We start from the raw sequence: 21,765 nt of genomic DNA, 5'->3' as shown, positions 1-21,765 counted from the left end.
TTATAAAAAAATTATACTGACAGTAAAAACAGGATTTGCAAGGCCTAATTTTGAATGCAATATCCATGAAACTTGACTGGCCAGTTTGAAAAAGCAAATGCTTATGTTTGGGAACTCACCTACATAAACATGCATTTCCTACGCATAGGTGCTAGAATTTCTTGTCACTCAGTTGAAGATTTATTTCTTACTGTATAGTAGACAAAATTCCTCAATTTGAACTTCATAGGCATTTTGCTGCTGTTAACATTCCTTTTGGCTTAAAGAAACCACTCAGTTACATTCCTAGATTCTCATATGGAACTGTTCTTTAATGAGAAGATAATCAGAACAGGGTGAAGATAAAGAAGTTAGACAGCTAGATGAGAAGATACAATGGAAATAAGGGTATCGGTGGACTCGGTTAATGGTGATTAGGCTTTATGGCGCCTGAAGGTGATTTATGGCAACATATGTTGCCGATAAGCACCATAAATCAAAGAGTTTCGGTTAATGGCAGTTTTCATTTATAAGCACCCACCCGAGAATGGAATGTTAGATGCTGAAGTTAACACACCAGACACATATAGGAAGTTAGCGCTCACCTAAAAGGGCACTTCCCCGCAACACGTTCTTTCTTTCTTTGAATCTTCAGCTGAAAACCCTCAAACTCCCTTGTTTGTTTGTTTGTATGATGCATTTACATTGCATGGAACCAGTGGTTATTCAGCAACGGAACCAACGGCTTTATGTGACTTCAGAACCACGTCAAGAGTGAACTTCTATCACCAGAAATACACATCTCTCACTCCTCAATGAAATGGCCGAGAATTGAACCCGCGACCACCGAGGTGGGACGCTAATACCATACCAACCACGACGCTGAGGCGCTTTCAACCTCCCTTGCATTGTTGAGTCAGTGGGACGATAGGGGAACTTTCATACACACATTTTTCTTTGTACAAGGACAATCATGCCCAGTCGGGGTTAGACAAGTTATTCTATTTTTGCAAGTCACTATAAACTGAAAAAAAATAAACAAATTTAATTTGGAAAAGATGTTAATAATAGATTCAATCAACCCAAAAAATCCCTTGTTTACAGGATCATTTGATTTAAGGAATGGGAGATCAACCTCATCAAAATGCCAAATCAGGCTTTCACTGCATCACAAAATAATTTTTTCAGTGAATCCCACAAGATAAGGCCATACAATGTCTTTCCAAAAGGTTGCAAATACTGACCTAAATGTTATGGGCAAATCCTCTAGTGGACCATACTCACCAGGGTGGAAGACTTCTTTACTTTACTACTTTATTCTTGACCGACTGCAACATTCCGAGCAGCACATTATAGCACAAGTAAGAATTGTAAACTCTGAGCTTGGGATCTGCATTCCTCTAAATTTACCTACAAAGAACCTAATGGAACTTGTAATCCTGATATAAACATAGCTGATCTCTCCTGAACTGAAAGCTACAAAGATCAAGAGCTCACTAGGTCTTGCACCCTTCTTGAGGTTGGCCTTAATTACTAGGCAGTTTAACCAGATCACTGAATGAAGACAATCTTCTCTCAAGGTGCTGATTAACCCTCAAAATTATTAATGCTTGCCCAGGTACTGTACCATTCTGCACTCTATGGTCACGTTACAACTGAAATGTTACTTATCCCTGCATTATGAGCAACCTGAGAGAGTACTCAAACAAAATCCATGGGAGATACTCCATATCTGGTAACAGTGAACATTTACTCTGCATATTTTTAATCTAAAATTCAGTACACTGTATCATTGCTAAATACTTTCCAGTTAATAGGACTTTAAAAGCTTGCTTGGAGTAAAAACCACAAACAAACAATACAGCTAAATGTGTTGTCAATAAGAAGGCAAAGAATCTCCACTTTAATAATGTATGCAACAAGATATAAAAAAGAAGGAAGTGATCCTTGACTTACTACTGTAGGTTATCAATATACATGAAATAATAATTGTAAACACTTTATTTTAAGACACAACACAGTATGCAAGTAGAAAAGAAAATGTTTCATATATTACAGAAAATATATTCTGAAAATGGCTAAGGGTGTGAATTTCAAACTCAAGCAGTTGAATCTTAAATGAAAGAATGCAAACACGACTTATCATAAGGCAGTAACTTATGGTAAGATTGTCATCCAATGTTAATGTGGTACTAATTCATTATTAAGGCTTGCAGGAGGTAATCTTTGCATTATGAAATGAGAGCCAGGCCTCTTGCATGAGTTTCTGGTAGGTAAATAGATACCAGTGCAATCATTGTGGTGATAAGCGAGTTGCTACAGAATGTCCTCATGGCATTAACCTTTGCTTCAGTTTGATGGCCACAGGAAGCAAAAAGATTCTCTGTCATCGTATGTACAAGGAAAAAGACAAGACAACCTTCTGGTTAATACAGAATGAACAACTCGGATGACAATCCTTACATAGGTGTCATTACACAACTTTGAGTTTCATAGATACAAGTTTGTTGTATGAATATACCATATTGTTTTTAAGATTCCTCACCTTTTAACATATCATCAGCTAGGAAAATAAAAGTAACTCATCTATCAAAAATAACTACCTAAACAAGTTCTCTGATCCAAGACCATAAACTTGACTGTCACCACAAACTATATATTCACAAGGACACACCACCACTGAAGCACTTGTTTATAAAGCATATCCTGCCTTTCACCAAATATACAGCCAATATGGTCATGACTAACAACCTCAGAATTGTGATATACTCACAGTACAAATGATTGGACCCTTTGACAGAAAAAGGAAAACATACTTTCCGCAGTTATGACATATGTAACAAAATCCTGTGGTACATCAATATATAGCCAAGTCGGAATGCTGCACAGAGAAGACACTTAAGCATGACAGTGGAAAAATTATGTGAAAGTACTTGGTACTTCTACATACACAGACCACTACAAATCCATTTGAAGAAGAACACTTTTCAGATAGTATAAATGTCTAAGTATACTTTCATATAATAGTAAATATCACAAATGAAACTGAACAAGAGTTACCTGTCGTCAAAAGGCTGGCATAAATACATTAACAACTTGAGCTAACCAGCCTTACTCTCAACTAAGACCAAGGCCTGAAATTCAATAATACTATAAAAAAAAATGAGCAAGTGAATCTAATCATTCTACAGACGATCAATGTAAACTTGATTTCTGTGCTGCCATTAATATTATTATTATTACTACCACTAATAATATTTCCATTATTATGATCGATGACACCACTAAAACCAATGTGTTAATTACTACTATCTCCATGCTCTTGCAAACGAAGCCTTCTCATTCATTTAAAAAGCAGCTTTTAAGAACTCTGTTCAATTTAACTTAAAATGGAAGAGCCCAAACAAGCAATTTTTGGTGAGGGATTTGAACTTGCTACAACACTCACTCTACTGCAAAGATCACACAACATGTACAAATGAATTAACTTTATACTTAACACCTCGATACGCACAACTACATCTTACGTTGTATAGTTCTAAATTAGTCTAAAATTTTGCATAGAATAAAATTTAATTATGACTACAAGGTTTCATTTGGGGTCACAATACCGTGTCCTCCTAATGTAATTTAATGTTTGGCTGAGAATATCACTCTTGCATTGTAAACAGGAGTATGACTAACACCTACGTACGTACTGTTTATCACATTAGAATACTCCATGACCAAGAAAAATTAACTGATGGCTCTAAGCTACACTAAGTGAGGCTAATAACATGGCTCCACACTAATTAAAAAAATACAAATTTCCTATCCTCTACGCATAAACATCCAATAGCAAGGGTTGTGCATGAATAGCTATGAAGTTAAGGTGAGATTTTTACTACATACAGTTTGTCATGAATAACTTTTGCTTTTGGCAACATCAAAATAAAAATATTTTAGAGAAGCAGAATCATTTGTACAATAAGACTTTGTTAACAAATCCAGAGCTTATGGTGAAGATCCTAGTTAGATTTGACCAAAATTACTATGCTACAATACTGAGTTTTATAGTCTATAGCATCTCAAGGCACATAAAAAATAATAATGATTAATACAAGGTTATGAATGCATTAAAGATGTAATAGAACAAAATTTTGTTTAATGATTTTCATCAAAGATTCATAATAAATTTAATGAAGGTACTATTATAAAACATTAAGACACTGATGGTAGGTTTTTAGGCAAGCCTTGGAACGGCTACTAAGATGCAAGATCTTTAAGTGTACCAAATGGATGGCAATCCCCCAGTTTACGGCAAGGGTTCCGTCCCCGCCGCCGTGCTGTAACCCGAAGATCATAATTATAATGGGAATAAATAGCACTTACAGCTTTGTTATGGTGCTGAAAGTGCCGTAAATCTGGGTTACAGTGCTGTAAACTGGGCAACGGCGCTGTAAATCCACTTACGGTGCCCCAAAAAAAGGTTAATGGAGTCTTGAGCCTTGGAGTTAAAGAAACTTAGCTTTTCTGCCAATTTCAACTGTCAAAGAATACCCACCAAAGCACAGGACAATCCAAAATGGCCCTAATTACATCAAAATCTGGACTTAAAAGATGCTGATTTTACAGTCTTATGATACTAAGAGAAAAAAAAAATGTTGCCTACAGGGACCAGAGAGAGAGAGAGAGAGAGAGAGAGAGAGAGAGAGAGAGAGAGAGAGAGAGAGAGAGAGAGAGAGAGAGAGAGAGAGTGTGTGTGTGTGTGCGCATAAATTTTTTATAGCGCAGCAGGTAAGTTTCACCTTAAGATCCATGCAGTTTCATAATAATTTGGAATAGCTACGTACATTTTGTACTTTGAAAGGCTACTTTAAATGCTACAGGTGAAACAGAGCTAGAATTTTTCTAAAACTATTCTACTCTTACATATAACTACAACTGACTTTTAACACTTGAGTGAGACTTTCAACTGAACATCATTACCATAAAAAAAGATACTTCCGTAAATGTTTCCATTAACTTTCCATGAAGCTACCAATTCTAATCAGAGTGATATCCAACAACTCATTTAAATACCAACTAGCATCATCAATAATGTACGAAACCAAGGCATGGCAAAGTTGATGCATAATTTAAGGCTTTTCATTGACCCAATACTGGAATTATTTAAGGTATTGTACAATGAAACTTTTCATTTCAACAACTGCTTACCTATGTTGTGGCTACGAGCTTCTTGGCATTGACGTCAGCCATGCAAGAACTTAATTGAAGGAAAAATGGGGTGCTTCAAATTTCCTTAAAATAATATGTCTTTCTTCCACTTATACCTCTAAACATTCTTTTCACTTGAATACACTTTTGCAGTACAATCAGCTGAACCGCTAACAATAAATTTTGAATTTGACCAGTCGACAGCAAGGACCTTGTCTGAGTGGCCTGTCAAATCATACACGGGGGCTTTTGGTCTGAAAAGTAAAATAAACATCATTTGTAACATTTATGCACTAGTCAAAAATCTAATTTCATATGTTCATTAACAATTTTCAAAAGAATAACACAAAGCAAGTTTTGCAGTCTTACAATTAATGTCAGATGAAAAATCACGATAGGCAGATTATTTCCGCAGATAACCTTAATATCTACATACAAAATAAATTAGGAAAAATCTACCTGTTCCAGTTGGTAAAGCACCATACTACTAATAAGGGCAAGACTTTATTTGCAGCTCATTAACATGTATTGAAGACAGATACGTACATTTTTATCAGATATGAAATAAAGTAAAACTATCTTTACTCTGGTCATAAAACTTTTATTATTTTGTATTTTGGACACTGAAATGCAATCTAATGGTCACATTTACCAGAGCTGCTTCATATTTTTATAACCCTTGGTTCCTTTCATGTTACAGAGAATTGCATTTAAGGGAAGATCTCACCCATTATATAGCAACATGAAATAGCAACATGAAAATCAAGTCACATCTGCAGAATTGCACATTTCATCCCAAATGGAACTGCATGTATACAATGATAAAGCCAGTTAATTACAAGTGCTTGATTCTCAAACATTATAGTGTATACTATATGAGATGTTGCCTTTTACCAACTGGCCAAAAAACTGGTAGACAGAAGGTTTCATGTAAAGAAAAAAAATGTCTACAACAGACTCTACAAAACATTCGTCAATCAACATGTTTTAGGTCCCAAAACACACTTTTGTCTACCATTTACTCTACATCCATTTTCTTCGGTCCTTTGTCTTGTTCCACTTTCCAGACCTCAGTCAAGAATAAGTGATTTAGTTAAACCAAGAATAAGTGATTTAGATAAACTACTCTTATGAAAATACAGCTGTAACTTCATTACATACCTTCTCGAGTCCCACATCTTGACCAGATTATCATATCCACCAGATACAAACAGGTGTTCGGATACAGAGCTCCACTTCACACTTGGAACCCACTTTGTGTGTGATATATATTTTTGCTGTACTATGGAGCCATCTGTAAACAGTTCAATGTGCACTTATGATATGGTAACATGAAACAAGAAATAAGTAAGCAACACTTTACAAGTTGGGAAGACCAACCAGTAAAAAGTATTGCAAAATGTTGTATAGCTACATCAAAATTACATGATAAAATTTCAGTCAAGAATGCCACAATTTCTTATGTAGATGTATTATATGCTTTGATTCATTATATATGTATACACAATTTTTATTTATGTTTTTCTATTTACCTCTTTACCCAAAATAAAATAATCAGAACCTACCTGACACACGTGGATCATACAATCTGATATATTTATCTGCACAGCCTGTTAGAACTGTACCATTTAATGGAGAAAATGTCACACTAAAAATAGCACAGTTTGAATTGTATTGTGATCTGAGGCCTCCAATTTCCAGATCCCATATACGTAAAGAATGGTCCCAGGACCCAGTGATGACTTCTTCGTTTGACATCCACACTACTGAACCTACACTCTCTGTATGACCTGATAAGGTCATAATTGGTGTCTGTAAAAGAAAATTAGAAAAGTGATATTTTAATGATAAAATAAGGTTTCACATATACCTACCAAACAATTACATTAGCTGTATGCTTTCTTACCTGGCAGTCAAAAATTCAAATTCTTGGCGCCGGTAGCCGCGCTGCCATTGTTTGTGTAGGTGATACAGATCCCGCCCATTTTCGGGAATACCTGGTACTGCTGAGCTAAACTCTTCAATTCGTTGAGCCGCAACGTCCATCTGTGGGGAGGAGGGAGGGCTCTGATATGTAATTGTTTGGTAAGTATATGTGAAACCTTATTTTATCATTAAAATATCATTTTCACATAAGTGACTTACCAAACAATTACATTAACCGACTCCACAATACCCGGAAGGTATATGGACAGCTTTATGAACATTATATATATTGTCTGCAGTACCTTACCTTGTGAGAGAGCAGCTACAGGTAGATACTGCCTCTGGTTGGCGCTCTCATCACATGTAGGAGACGTGGCAGTAAAGGCCAGGGTTGTCCCTACTAATGGTGGGAGTTTTGCAATCATGGAAGTACACCAATGATTGACAAAAACAACAATAATTTGCCCTTGCCCTGGGCAAAAAGACTAGATAAAAACCACACAAAACCATCACCTACACTAAAAACCATGATACGCTTAACCAGACATAAGAACTGGTGGGTACTTCAGGTACATGTACCCCCAGGCTTCCCACAAACTCAAAAAACCTCAAATTCAAGGTGAGGAGATAGTAGAGGGAAAAAAACCGCATCCCCTATGCTTCCTGTCCCAACACCATTTCCACTACTGACAACGGTCCCAATCTAAAGCAGTTTTCGTAAGTAGTTTCTACCTCCTTCAAATAGTGCGATGCAAATACTGATTTCTACCTCCAGAATGTTGTTTGCATAATGGAGGATAGAGACATATTCTGTCTGAAAGCCAAAGACGTTGCTACTGCACGAATCTCATGCGTCTTCACTTTCAGCACCCTAACAGCATGTTCCTGAGTTTGGGCATGCGCTTCTCGGATCAAACTCCTCAGGAAAAAGGACATTGCATTCTTTGAAAGAGGCCGAGACGGGTCTTTCACCAGAGTCGGCTCGACTCTCCTCTCACAGTTTCTGTCCTAGTCAAGTAGTGTCTGATGGCTCAGACCGGACACAATGTATCCTCATCTTCCGACCCGACTAAGTCCGTTGTTCTTTATCTTGAAAGAACGGGGCCAAGGATTCAAAGGATCCTCATTTTTAGCAAGGAAGTCTGTTACATAAGAACAAACTGCATTGCCCTGGGCGAAACCCACTTCCTTACTCATTGCCTGCAACTCGCTTACTCTTCCCGCTGTGGCTAAGGCAACTAGGAATAGTGTCTTCCTAGTTACGTCCCTCAAGGTTGCAGAATTCAACGTTTCGAATTGGGGGCCATTGGACCACCTTAAAACTACATCCAAGTTCCATTCCACTTTTTCAGGCTTGAAAATCTTGGAGAAACTAAGGGATCTGATCAGGTCACTGAAAACCGATGAATGCATGGCCCTATATCCTTTAATAGTTGAAGTGGCCAACTTCTTGGTGTCCCTCAGAAGTAACAAAAATTCCGCAATTTCTGTTATAGATGTCTCAGAAGAAGAGATGCTATGTCGTCTGCACCATGACCTAAAGACTTTCCACTTGGACTGGTAGAGCTTGGCAGAAGAGCTTCTTCTGCAGCTAGCAATAGCTTCTGACGCCCTTCGCGAAAACCCTTTTGCTCTGACCAGGTTCCTGACAGTCTGAATCTTGTCAGGGCCAGAGCGGACAACCCTTGGTGATATCGGTTGAAATGGGGTTGTCTGAGAAGCGACGGATTTTGTGGAAGTAGTCTGGGAAAATCCACCAGCAGATTGAGAAGGTCCGCAAACCACTCTTTCCTGGGCCAGAATGGCACTACTAGGGTCATTGTCACATTCTGGTGCAATTGATGCTTGTTTAAGACCTCTCTTATCATCCCGAAGGGAGGAAAAGCATAAACGTCTGGTCCTGTCCAATCTAGCAGCATCGCATCTGTTCTCCATGCTAGTGGTTCTGGAATCGGAGAACAGAAAATGGGAAGGCGATTGTTCCTCGATGTGGCGAACAGGTCTATTGATGGTCTTCCCCAAAGCTTCCAGAGGTCCTGACACACTCTCGTTCAGAGTCCATTCAGTTGGTAACAACTGATTTACCCGACTCAGTTCGTCTGCTAGCATGTTCATTCTCCCTTGCACGAATCTTGGAAAAAGGGTGATCCTCTTCTCGTTCGTCCAGGTGAGGAGATCTTCGGCTATCTTGAGAGAGAACGAGTGGGTCCCTCCCTGCTTCCGTACATATGACAACGCTGTGTTGTTGTCCGAGTAGACCGCTATGTTTCTTCCAGTGGCTAAATGGTCGAATGCTTGTAGTCCTCAGAGGATGGCCTTCAATTCCTTCCCACTGATGTGCAAGGTCTTTTCTCGTTGTCCACAGACCTGATACTCTCGTCTCCTAGGAGGGCTCCCCATCCGCTGTCTGAGGCGTCTGAGAAGAACTGCAGGTAGGGGTTCGACACGACAAGGGAAATTCCTTCTTGTAATCTTTCCCTCGAATGCCACCAATGAAGATCCACCTTTATCTCTTCTGTCAGGGGGAAAACTAGGGAGTCCGACTGTCTTCCGAGACCAATTTGCTTTCAGGAAGAACTGAAGCGGCCTCATGTGTAGGTGTCCTAACCTAACAAAATTCTCCACTGAAGCCAGGGTCCCGAGTAGGCTCATCCATTCGAGCGCTGAGCAGGACGGGCGAACCAGAAATTGCTGGACTGTCGACAGGCAGGACTCTACCCTATTCTCAGAGAAAAACCCGAAAAGCTAGAGTCTAGTATCATCCCTAAATTGAGAATCCTCCGAGTTGGAATCAATTGGGACTTCTCCGTGTTTATTATGATACCCAATTGTTGTGTCAAAGTAAGCGTCTTCTCCAAGTCCTTCACACACTGACGACTGGATCTGGCTCTCAGGAGCCAATCGTCTAAGTAAAAAATGCAGCCACTTTCCTAGAGGAGCGAGAATCCGAGTAAATACTTGAGGGGCGGTTGACAGACCGAAGCAGAGGGCTCTGAACTGGAAGACTCTCTTCTTGAAGACGAATCTCAGGAACTTCCTGGAGTTCTGATGGATGGGGACATGGAAGTATGCATCCTTCATGTCGAGAGATACCATCCAGTCGCCCGGTTGGAGGGCTGACATTACCGATCGACTGGTTTCCATTCGGAATTTCGTCTTCCGGACGAAGAGGTTCAGAGCTTACGTCCAAAACAGGTCTCCATCCCCCTGATACCTTGGGGACTACACAGAGCCTGTTGTAAAACCCTGGGGAGTTCGTGTCTGTTACCTCCTCTATGGCTTCTTTGTTGATTTCTTAACAGGCGGTGACATCCCTCTCGCACGCTGGGCATGTCTATTCAAAGGACGCGACACTAAATCACTCCAAACTTTTTGCCTCGACACAGGGGACTGCACTTCCGAGTCGGACGACAATTGCGCGTCACTGATATCTACGCCTTTCCAGCGGCGTTTCCTGGGCACTTGCGAGTTGACTACGTCGACAGAGTTGGCTACTGACCATGGGCAAACTCCCCCAGTCTCCCTTCAACCTCCGGTATGTCTTCTCCCAGGAGCTGGGGAGCGGGACAGGGACCTTCGTCTAGGAGAACAGTGGGAACGGACAGCCGCATCCTCGGACACGACACTGACACTTGGCCTAACACTGGCCTTTTCACTTGACTTCTCTAAGAAGGCACGAAACGACATACCCAAATCCATAACGGATTTTGCCAAGAACTCAAATTTCTTGTCCATCTTGGACTCTAACAAGGAAATGGTGTTGGGATCGGATACATGGGATACCTGGTCTGGAGTAATTGGTACTGAAGTTGGAGGACTATCAATAGATGAAATATTTGATAAAAGTGGAGAAGATAGTGACGGTTTGTTCACCTCTAAAGGCACGGGAGTTGCCTCTATTCTAGTTTTACTACCTGCTTTAAGAGCTGCTTTTCTTTTCCTATCTTTGTCCATCTTATCCAAATGAGCTTGAAAAGTCTTCCAACCTTGTTCATCTAAACTACAGCACTCATCACAGCACTGACCCCTACATTTAAAACATTTGGAGTGCAGATCGTGACATAGTTTAGCTAATCTAGTTTTGCAGCCACTGCTGCAAAACCTAACTGAAGAAGAACTAGCATCAGACATCTTCGTAATAACTTGTTAATAACTAGGCAGCTAACTGATGAAGCAAAAAAGCCAACCAAGAAATTGTACATCACCAAAAAGAAAAAATCCACAATGGCGACGAAAGTCGACTGCAACAACCACCGGTGCTAACCCGTGGCCGGCAGAAAACGAATTGAAGAGTTTAGCTCAGCAGTACCAGGTATTCCCGAAAGCGGGCGGGATCTGTATCACCTACACAAACAATGGCAGCGCCGCTACCGCCGCCAGGATTTTTGAATTTTCGACTGCCAGGTAAGAAAGCGTACAGCTAATGTAATTGTTTGGTAAGTCACTTATGTGAAAATTTTATTGTTATAATACAATTAAGTTTGTTCATACTTACCTGGCAGATATATATAATTAGAGTGCCCACCCTCCTCCCCTCAGGAGACAGTGGCATGGATAAAATATGAATAGAAAATGGGAATGGTTCCTGATATCCGCCTCCCAGCGGCGGGAATGGGTACTACCACCTGGCCGCCCACTACGTTTGCCGCGAGTTTTGAAATTCTGTCGGACGTCAGAAAATACAGCTATATATATGTATATCTGCCAGGTAAGTATGAACAAACTTAATTGTATTATAACAATAACATTTTGTTCATGTAACTTACCTGACAGATATATATACTATAGCTGAATCCCACCTTCGGATGGTGGGAAGAGACAGAATATGATTTTTAGGAAACTTAAATTAAGTAGATGATGTACATCTTGGTTCCTCACCTGTTAGCAAAGTAGACTCTGTGATTACTGTCACTTAAGCCTGCTTCTGCTTTAATCAGAGTTGCCAGCCAGGTGGAGACCTGTAGTGCTGGTGCGCTCTGGATGCTCTGTCAACGGGGACGTGACCTCAACGTGACAAGACCATCGAGCCAAACATATGAGGGCTACGAAGCAACTGACCACCACCTGACCAACTAACCAAAACCCCCTGACAGTTAATCTAAAGAATGGGAGATTTTCACAGAAGATCTCACCATCAACCAAAAACACAACAATAAAACTAACCTATTCTAAGCTAAGGGATAGGGAGAGAGCTACCTTCAGCCCCCAAAACTGTGTCCGCAGAAATGTATGGCCCCAAAGAACTACAGTTCTCGTAAATCATTCTCACATCCCGTAGGTAATGTGAGGCGAATACGGAATTGCTCCTCCAAAAGGTGCTATCAAGGATATCCCTTGATAGACATATTCCTTTGGAAGGCAAGAGAGGTAGCTACAGCTCTGACTTCGTGAGCTTTCACTCGTAAGAGGCTCAAATCAGTCTTCTGGCAAGATGAATGAGCCTCTTTAATGACGTCCCTCAGAAAGAAAGCCACAGCATTGGTCTTTTCACCGAGCACCAGAGATTACCTGAGGGACCTCTTACCTCTTTAGTTCTGTGAATATAGAACTTGAGAGCCCTGACAGGGCACAGGGCTCTCTCTGGTTCTTGACCCACGAGACTCGACATACCTTTGATCTCAAAGCTCTTGGGCCAAGGGTTAGACGGGTTCTCATTCTTAGCCAAGAAAGTTGGACTCAACGAGCAGACAGCGTTGTCCCCCTTGAAGCCCACTTGGCTACTGAATGCTTGGATTTCGCTAACTCTCTTCGCCGTCGCCAGAGAAGTTAGAAAAAGCGCTTTCTTCGTCAAGTTCCGAGGAAATGGTGCCCAGCAGACTCATCCATTCCCTTGCTGAGCAAGTCTCTCTCCCTAGGAAGGCTGAGACTTTCTCTAAGCCTAGACGCTGACGTTCCTGGGACGGAAAAGCCCGAAAAGCCACTGAATCCATCCGAATCTCCAAATACACGATGGACTGTGTCGGGGTCAGATGTGACTTTTCGGAGTTGACTATGAGTCCCAGGGACTTCGGTAAGGCTAAAGTTGACTGAAATGTCCTTCAGACATTTCCCTTTCAACGACGCTCCGATCAACCAATCGTCGAGGTATACGGATATTCTGATCCTTGAAGAATGTAACCACCTCGCTACATTCTTCATTATGACGGTAAAGACCATCGGAGCCGAGCTGAAACCGAAACAAAGGGCTCTGAATTGCCATACTCTGTTTCCTAAGACAAATCCCAGGTACTTCCTTGAAAGAGGGTGGACGGGGACGTGAAAATACGCGTCCTGCAGGTCTAGGGACACCATCCAGTCGCCAGGTCTCAAGGCTCCTAGCACTGACTGAGGCGTCTCCATCTTGAACTTGCTCTTTTCTACAAAAAGATTGAGCCTGCTTACATCTAGGACTGGGCGCCAACCCGACGACTGCTTCGGTACCAGGAAAATCCTGTTGTAGAAGCCTGGTGACCCCAGGTCCACGACTTGCTCCACCGCTCTTTTTTCGATCATCTGATCTAAAAGATCGAAAAGGATGCGTTTCTTCTCTCCCTGATAAGACGGAGAAAGGTCCCTGGGAGTTGATGTTAGAGGAGGAGGATGCAAAAAGGGGATCTTGTACCCTTGCTCTACGATCTTGAGAGTCCAAGGGTCCGCCCCTCTCTGTCTCCATACACCCGCAAAAAACTTCAGTCTGGCTCCGACTGGCGTCTGAAGGACATATTCTTCATTTGGCTGTCTTAGGTTTAAAGGAAGCTCTTCCTCTTGAAAGCCCTCTCCCTCGAGGAGCTGCTCTCGAGGGAGGAGCTCCGCGAAAGGGTTTAACTTTCTTCGGAGGTCTCACAAACGATGATGTAGAAGGAACTGCTGGACGCCTCGAGGACTGTGCTAATAGGTCCTGGGTCGCCTTCTCCTGCAAACTAATCGCTAGATCTTTTACCATCGTCTGGGGGAAGAGATGGTCCGAAAGAGGAGAAAAGAGCAATTCCGCTTTCTGAGCGGGTGTAACCGACTTTGCGGTGAAATTACAAAGCAGAGCTCTTTTCTTAAGGAAAGCTGTTCCAAAGTGAGAAACTAGCTCTTCCGAACCATCCCTGACGGCCTTGTCCATACATGATAACACACTGGACAGCTCCCCCAGACTGAGAGAGTCAGGGCTTCTAGATTGTAGGTCCAGAACTCCCAAGCACCAGTCCAAGAAGTTGAAGACTCCTAACGTGCGCAGCAGTCCTTTCAAGTGGTGGTCCGTCTCCGAAGGAGTTCAGGACACCTTGGCAGCTGATAAGAGGGACCTCCTCTGGGCGTCCACTAAGCTGGAGAAGTCCCCAAGTGCAGACAAAGGAACCTTCACACCCACGTCTTCCTTGGTTTCATACCACACGCCTCCTTTCCCGGAGAGTCTAGAGGGAGGAAGGGCGAAAGTCGTCTTGCCCTGATCCTTCCTTCGAGTCATAGTCCTGTAGCTTCTTGAAAGCCCTCTTGGTTGAAAGAGAAGTCTTCATCTCAACAAACTCCGGTGTCTTGTATGACTTGGAAGACGAAAGTTGCGAGGGAGGAGACCTAGGAGCTGCCGGCTGAAACTTGTCCCCGAAGGACGAACGTAACAGCCGCACAAGAACCTTATAGTCAGAGACAGACGAAACCAAAGGGGGTTCCTCTTCCACTGAGCTCGCCGGACTACTAAGTTCCCCTTCTTCTCTAAGAAAAAAAAAAAAAGTATATCTTAGTTTTACCAGACCACTGAGCTGATGAACAGCTCTCCTAGGGCTGGCCCGAAGGATTAGACATTTTTACGTGGCTAGGAACCAATTGGTCACCTAGCAACGGGACCTACAGCTTATTGTGGGATCCGAACCACACTATATCGAGAAATGAATTTCTATCACCAGAAATAAATTCCTCTGATTCCGTGTTGGCCGAGCCGGGATTCGAACTTCGGACTACCCAATTGGCAGCCCAGCGCGAAAACCTCTTCTCTAAGAGGAACCGGTGATCTTCTCTAAGAGGAACCGGTGATCGTCCATCCGGAGAGGGCGTCCAGCGGGTCTAGGCTTAAACAAAGACTTCCGCTGCTTAGAAGTTGACGCTTCGGGCACGGAATCGTCCTTACGACGATCCTTAACACTTGAAGAAGGCAGAACGTCTTGGGTGCGTCGAGCGTCCTGTGAGACGACGGAGACTGCCTTACTTCTAACTGAAGAGATCTTATGCTTCTTGATAGCACTACTAAGACCAGAAGGTAAAGAGTCTCTATGCGCTCTAACAAACTCCTTATGAGGAGACACGTCCCTCCGAGCGTCCACACGAGCGTCCTGACGAGAGGCCTCAAAAGCGTCCCGCTTCTCGTGAAAAGCGTCCTGCTGAGCGTCCTCGAAAGCGTCCTGTCTTGCTTGTAAAGCGTCCTGCTTAGAACGGAAAGCGTCCTGCCTTGCATAGAAAGCGTCCTGATGATAGCGAAAAGCGTCCTGCTGAGCGCAAGCTTTATCAGGAGAACGAGATCAGCGATGATCCGAAGGAGATGCAATCGGGGAAAGAGACGAACGAGGAGCGAGAGAAGGAGACTGCTTCGTCCTCTTGACGGGCAGCCTGACGTCCTTTCTCCGCTTAGGCTCGACTGCTGCTGGGCGAGTCCTCTGAGCCATAAGAGCAGAAAGCTGGTCCTGAAGGGACAAAAGAATATTCTTCGTAGGTGACGAACTAGAAGGGGCAGGACTGAACCTGCGAGAAGGCGAGGGGCGAGGGGATGCCTCCTTCTTCTCAAGGTACAGCTAACCTGCTTCTCCGAAGAGCAATCGTAGCGCGACTGGACGTCCTCACCGGAAGACAACCTGCCTCTTTTCTGAGGAGGAAAGACGTCATAAGCATCCGGAGAAGAACGCAAAGAAACTGGTGAAAAAGGACGTGAAGCGTCCTCACAACGAAAAGTCCTTTTCAGAGGACGCGAGTCACTCCGAGCGCTCCACCCCTTGCGCGGGGAGGACGCTTCGGAGGACGAGAAACAGTCCTTCAGGATACGCGCTCGAGCGCGCTTCTTGGCAGCCTGGGACTTTACAACAAGGCCTGCCGAAGGGACGCCAGATCGGTGGGGAGCCCCCGTAACCCTCTTGCGGCTTTCGACATACCCTCTCCCTGAGTCCTGGGAGTCCGATAGAGGTCTCAGCCTAGAGGCATTATGGGGCCGATCTGACGCCCCCTCCACAACACTAGGGGTACGATCACAAACTTTCACAGGGCCAGTTTCCAAGGCCAACACTTTAGATTCAAGAGTGCGCAGAGACTCGAGAATCAGAGAAAGGGCATTACCTTCTCCAGACACAGAAGCAGGGCCCGAAGGCAACATCACAGGTTTAGGTGAAACAAAATCTACCGGTGTTAGAGGGGGAGAAATGTTACATTCCTTACCTTTCGTAGAACTGCTCCTGGAGGAAGCCCTCCTGACTCTATCACGCTCCAATTTACGCCGATAGGTCTCATACATTTTCCATCCATCATCGGTCAAATCCTTGCATTCATTGCACCGATCATCAACCAAACAAACATGCCCCCTGCATTCCATACATACTGTGTGAGGATCAACTGAAGGTTTAAGAAGCCTCACCTTACAATCACTCCTCACACACACTCTGAAACTCCCTGTACTTGATCCTGACATCATGTACACAGAAAAGCCAATCCAAAATAAAAAAACAGTCCACTATCACAAGTGCCAATCCAACAATCCAGAGTCGATAACCAAAAGTCAATCCAGATACTTAGAAACGAGATAATCCAAAAATCCTAGACGGAGGTACTGCAAACAGTTGTTTACAGCACCGGCGACAGAAAAAATATGAATAGAAAATGGGAATGGTTCCTGATATCCGCCTCCCGGCGGTGGGAATGAGTACTACCACCTGGCCGCCCACTACGTGTGCCGCGAGTTTTGAAATTCTGTCGGACGTAAGAAAACACAGCTATATATATATATCTGTCAGGTAAGTTTCATGAACAAAATGATATTGTTATGATACAATAAAGTTTTTTTACATACTTACCCGGCAGATATATACTTAGCTATAGTCTCTGACGTCCCGACAGAATTCAAAACTCGCGGCACACGTGACTGGTAGGTCAGGTGATCAGCCCACTCCCGCCACTGGGTGGCGGGACTGGGAACCATTCCCGTTTTCTAATCAGATTTTCTCTTCCACCTGTCTCCTGAGGGGAGGCTGGGCGGGCCCTATATCGTATATATCTGCCGGGTAAGTATGTACAAAACTTTATTGTATCATAACAATATAATTTTTGCACATGCAACTTCCCCGACAGATATATACTTAGCTGATTGGCACCCTTGGAGGAGGCCAAGAGACAGCTACATACTAAATATATATAATAAAAAACAGGAAAACAACATATGTTGTAGGTATAATAATAAAAAACCTTGGTTCCTACCTGAATGGGCAGAAGACTTCATGGATACTGTCTATGAGTCTGCTTGCCTCAAGAGCTTCAGAGAGGATGAGACCTGTGACTGATAGCCCTTCTGGATCATGCCAATGGGGGCTTGCCCACTTACTTGACAGAGCCTTGTCTTGGATCGTGCCAATGGGGGCTGACCCACTACATGGCAGAGCCTTCACCTGTATCGTATCAACGGGGGCTAACCCTCTTAAATGACAGAGCTTTAGGTACTAAGATACTACAAGGAGCACAACAACCAATCCCGACCACCTGACCACGCTAACATGTTAGAAACTAAGATTTGAAAGGGGTCCACATCCAGCACCCTCTTCCAAACAACCTAAAAAAAAAAAAACACATCACAAACCATTAAAAACCCTAACATAACTAAACTAAATAGGATTGGCTTCAGCTCCCTGTTCCAGCAACGAATCTGCAGATACGTATGCTCCAATAGAGAAACACTTATCATACGTTACTCGAATGTCTCTTAAATAATGGATGTGAACACCCGAGTTGCATCTCCAGTATGTAGACTCGACGAGAGTCTGGAGAGACAAGTTCTTATGGAAAGCCAAAGAGGTAGCGATGGCTCTCACCTCATGAGCTTTAACTCTTAGGAGCTTGAGGTGCTCGTCTTCACAGGCTAAGTGGGCTTCTCTGATCATGCCCTTGATAAAGAAAGCCAGAGCATAAACTTTCCTTGTTACCTCCCAGTTTTCTCTTCCTCTCCAGGTAGAACTTGAGGATCCTGACTGGACACAGGGTCCTCTCTAGTTCTCTTCCTGCCAGTGACGAAAGTCCCTTAACCTCAAAAGTTCTCGGCCAAGGTTTCGAAGGGTTTTCGTTCTTAGCGAGGAAAAGGCTTGAAGGAACAGATCGCTGAGTCCTTCCTGAACCCTACTGTGTCTTCCAAAGCTTGGAGTTCACTTACCCTCTTGGCTGAGGATAAAGCGAAGAGAAACAATGACTTCCTGGTCAAGTCTCTGAAAGAAGCTGTCTGTGGAGGTTCAAATCTGGGGACATTAAATATCTTAGAACCACATCCAGGTTCCAACTGGGTGGTCTAATATTCTTGGTTTTTGAGGTCTCGAAGGACCTGATTAAATAATGGAGGTCTTTGTCTTCTGCAATATTTAGGCCTCTATGCCTGAAGACTGAGGAAAGCATGCTTCTATAGCCTTTAATTGTGGAGACGGCCAGGTTACAATTCTCTCTCAAGTAAAGGAGGAAGTCAGCTATGTCTGTCACAGAGGTACTGGAAGAGGATATCTTATGAGCTCTGCTCCATCTTCGAAACACTTCCCACTTCGACTGGTAGACTTGAACGGTAGAGGCTCTCCTCCTTGCTCTTGCAATCGCCTTTGCAACTCCGTGTGAAAAACCCCTCGCTCTGACAAGTCCTTTGATAGTCTGAAGGCAGTCAGACTGAGAGCGGGGAGGTTTTTGTGGTATCTGTCGAAGTGGGGCTGTTTGAGAAGATCGCTCCTGAGTGGAAGCGATCTCAGAAAATCTATCATCCACTCCAGTACCTCTGTGTACCAGTTTTGAGCTGGCCAGAACGGGGCGATCAAGGTCAGTTTTGCTCCTTCTGCTGCTGCAAACTTTCTCACCACTTCCCCTAGGATCTTGAATGGGGGAAAAGCATACCCGTCTATCCCCGACCAACTGAGAAGGAGGCCGTCCACTGCTACCACCCTTGGGTCTGAGATTGGGGAGCAGTAGTTTTCCAGCCTTGCGTTCCAATGTGTGGCGAACAGGTCTACGTTTGGTCTTCCCCAGAGGTTCCAAAGTCTGTTGCAGACCTCTGGATGCAGGGTCCATTCCGTAGGAAGGACTTGCTCTTTCCTGCTCAGAAGATCGGCCCTCACATTCCTTTCTCCTTGTATAAACCTTGTTAGGAGAGTGATGTTTCGCTCTTTGGCCCTTGCTTTCACGTAAAGGGAGAAGGAGTGAGTTCCTCCCTGCTTCCTGATGTAAGCTAGGGCTGTGGTGTTGTCGGCGTTGACCTGCAACACCGATCCCGAGATCTGAGCCTCGAAGTGCAGGAGTGCCAGATGAACTGCTGCCAGCTCCTTTAGGTTGATGTGCCAGGACACCTGTTCCCAACTCCAGGTGCCTGACGCTTCTCTCGCACCTAGAGTGGCTCCTCAGCCCGACTCTGAGGCGTCTGAAAATAACACTAAGCGAGGGCTCGGAGCATGAAGGGACACGCCTTCGTTGAGCCTGTGTGGGTTCAACCACCAACGGAGATTCTCCTTTATCTTCTCTGAGAGAAGGAAGGAGTCTGACAATTTTTGGGACTTCTGATCCCAATTCTCCCTTAGGTAAAATTGCAGGGGCCTTAGGTGAAGCCTTCCTAGAGAAATGAACTGTTCCATCGAGGAAAGGGTCCCCAGCAGACTCATCCAGTCCCTCGCGGAACATCGTTCTTTCTCTAGGAAAGCTGCTACTTTTTGCAAGCAGCGATCTCGTCTTTCCTGGGACGGAAACACTTGAAAACCCCGAGAATCCATCAGAATCCCCAGATAGACAATGCTTTGCTGGGGAATCATCTGGGACTTCTCGAGGTTTACTAACAGTCCTAAGGACTGGGTCAACTTGAGAGTCAAAATCAAGTCCTCCAGACAGCGAACTCCCGACTGGGCCCGAATCAGCCAGTCATCTAAGTACAATGAGATTCGAACTCCTTCCAGATGTAGCCAATGTGCTACATTTTTCATCAGGCCTGTGAACACTTGCGGGGCCGTCGAAAGCCAGAAGCACAGAGGACGAAACTGGAATACTTTTCCCCGTACCATGAACCTCAGGTATTTTCTGGAAGAAGGGTGGATTGGAACGTGGAAATACGCATCCTGAAGGTCCAGGGACACCATCCAGTCCCCTGGACGAAGAGCTGCTAGGACAGAGGATGTCGTTTCCATTGCGAACATCTTCTTTGTCACGAACAAGTTTAGAGCGCTCACATCCAAGACCGGTCTCCACCCTCCTGAGTTTTTTGGTACAAAAACAGGCGGTTGTAAAACCCTGGGGAATGAAGTTCTTGTACTTCTTCTATTGCCTCCTTGTCCAGCATCTGGCTCACCAGATGTTGAAGGGCTTGGTTCTTTATCGGATCTTTGTATTTCGCTGTTAACTCCCTTGGAGTTGTCGTCAAGGGAGGTTTCTCCTTGAAGGGGATCAGATATCCTCTCGAGAGGATAGAGAGGGACCAGGCGTCCGCTCCTTTGTGTGCCCAGACTTTGTGAAACTTTAAAAGTCTGGCACCTACTTTCGTCTGGAGGACTCCCGTCTCAATGGCTCTTAGAGAAGATCTTCTTGAAGACCTTCCTCTCTTCTCTGATCGTCTGCTCCTAAGAGAGGTCCTAGGGGCGGACCTTCCTCGAAAGGGCTGTTGGAAGGGAGCCTTCTCCCTCTTGGTCACCGGGACCGCCGGCTTCAATCTTTTGGCTGATTGAGCCAGAAGATCTTGAGTGGCCTTTTCAGATAAAGACCTCGAAATATCTTTAACTATCACTTGCGGGAAGAGGTGACTCGACAGGGGCGAGTACAGAAGAGCGGATCTCTGCAGAGGAGACACGGACTTGGCTAAGGAGGAGCTGTACACAGCCCTCTTCTTCAGAATGCCCGATCTGAAGAGGGAGGCAATCTCGGTGGACCCATCCATCACCGCTTTGTCTAAACATGACAATAAGCTGGCTAGTTCCTCCATGTTCACGAAGTCAGGATCCTGTGCCCTCTTGGCCAGAGCTCCTAGAGCCCAATCCATAAAGTTAAAGACTTCGAGGGTGCGAAAGAGGTCCTTGAGGATATGGTCCATCTCACAAATTCCCCAAGAAGCCTTCGCAGACAGAAGAGAGTGCCTCCTTGACGAGTCTACGAGAGAAGAGAAATCTGTATCAGCAGAAGAAGGCAGTCCCAATCCCATGGCCTCTTTGGTGTCGTACCATATGCCTGGTTTTCCAGCAAGCTTGGACGGTGGACAGGAAAAAACCGTCTTCCCTGCTTCTTTCCTGGAAAGAAGCCAGCTCTCTAACCCTTTGATAGCTTTTCTCATAGAGAGAGTAGGGCTTAGTGCTTGAAAGCAATGATCCTGGGGAAGGAGGGTCAGCCGGGCGAAGAGAATCTCCGAACTCTTGCAAGAGGAGAGACGCTAGTCTCTTATAATCAGAGACCCCCACGTCCTCAGGGGATTCCTCCTCTGAAACTTCCTCCATAGCAGCTGCTGGAGAAGAGGGCTTT

General features: G+C 44.0%; 1 protein-coding gene across 1 annotated transcript in view; it reads right to left on the bottom strand.

The window, feature by feature from the left end:
- Nucleotides 1-1,962: 1,962 nt before the first annotated feature.
- Nucleotides 1,963-21,765, bottom strand: part of LOC135224064 (ribosome biogenesis protein WDR12 homolog) — a 70,485-nt gene continuing 50,682 nt past the window's right edge. Inside the window, exons 7-9 of the mRNA XM_064262977.1 lie at nucleotides 6,741-6,987; nucleotides 6,337-6,469; nucleotides 1,963-5,429 (exon numbers count right to left, since the gene is read on the bottom strand). Of these exons, the coding sequence (XP_064119047.1) occupies nucleotides 5,294-5,429; nucleotides 6,337-6,469; nucleotides 6,741-6,987 (516 nt within the window). The 3' untranslated portion in view covers nucleotides 1,963-5,293. The remainder of the gene's footprint in view (nucleotides 5,430-6,336; nucleotides 6,470-6,740; nucleotides 6,988-21,765) is intronic.

Source organism: Macrobrachium nipponense, chromosome 10 (genome assembly GCF_015104395.2).
Source record: "Macrobrachium nipponense isolate FS-2020 chromosome 10, ASM1510439v2, whole genome shotgun sequence".
In the NCBI taxonomy this organism is placed as follows: domain Eukaryota; kingdom Metazoa; phylum Arthropoda; class Malacostraca; order Decapoda; family Palaemonidae; genus Macrobrachium; species Macrobrachium nipponense.
Note: the sequence above shows the minus strand (reverse complement) of the source record. Positions and strands in the feature narration are given on the sequence as shown.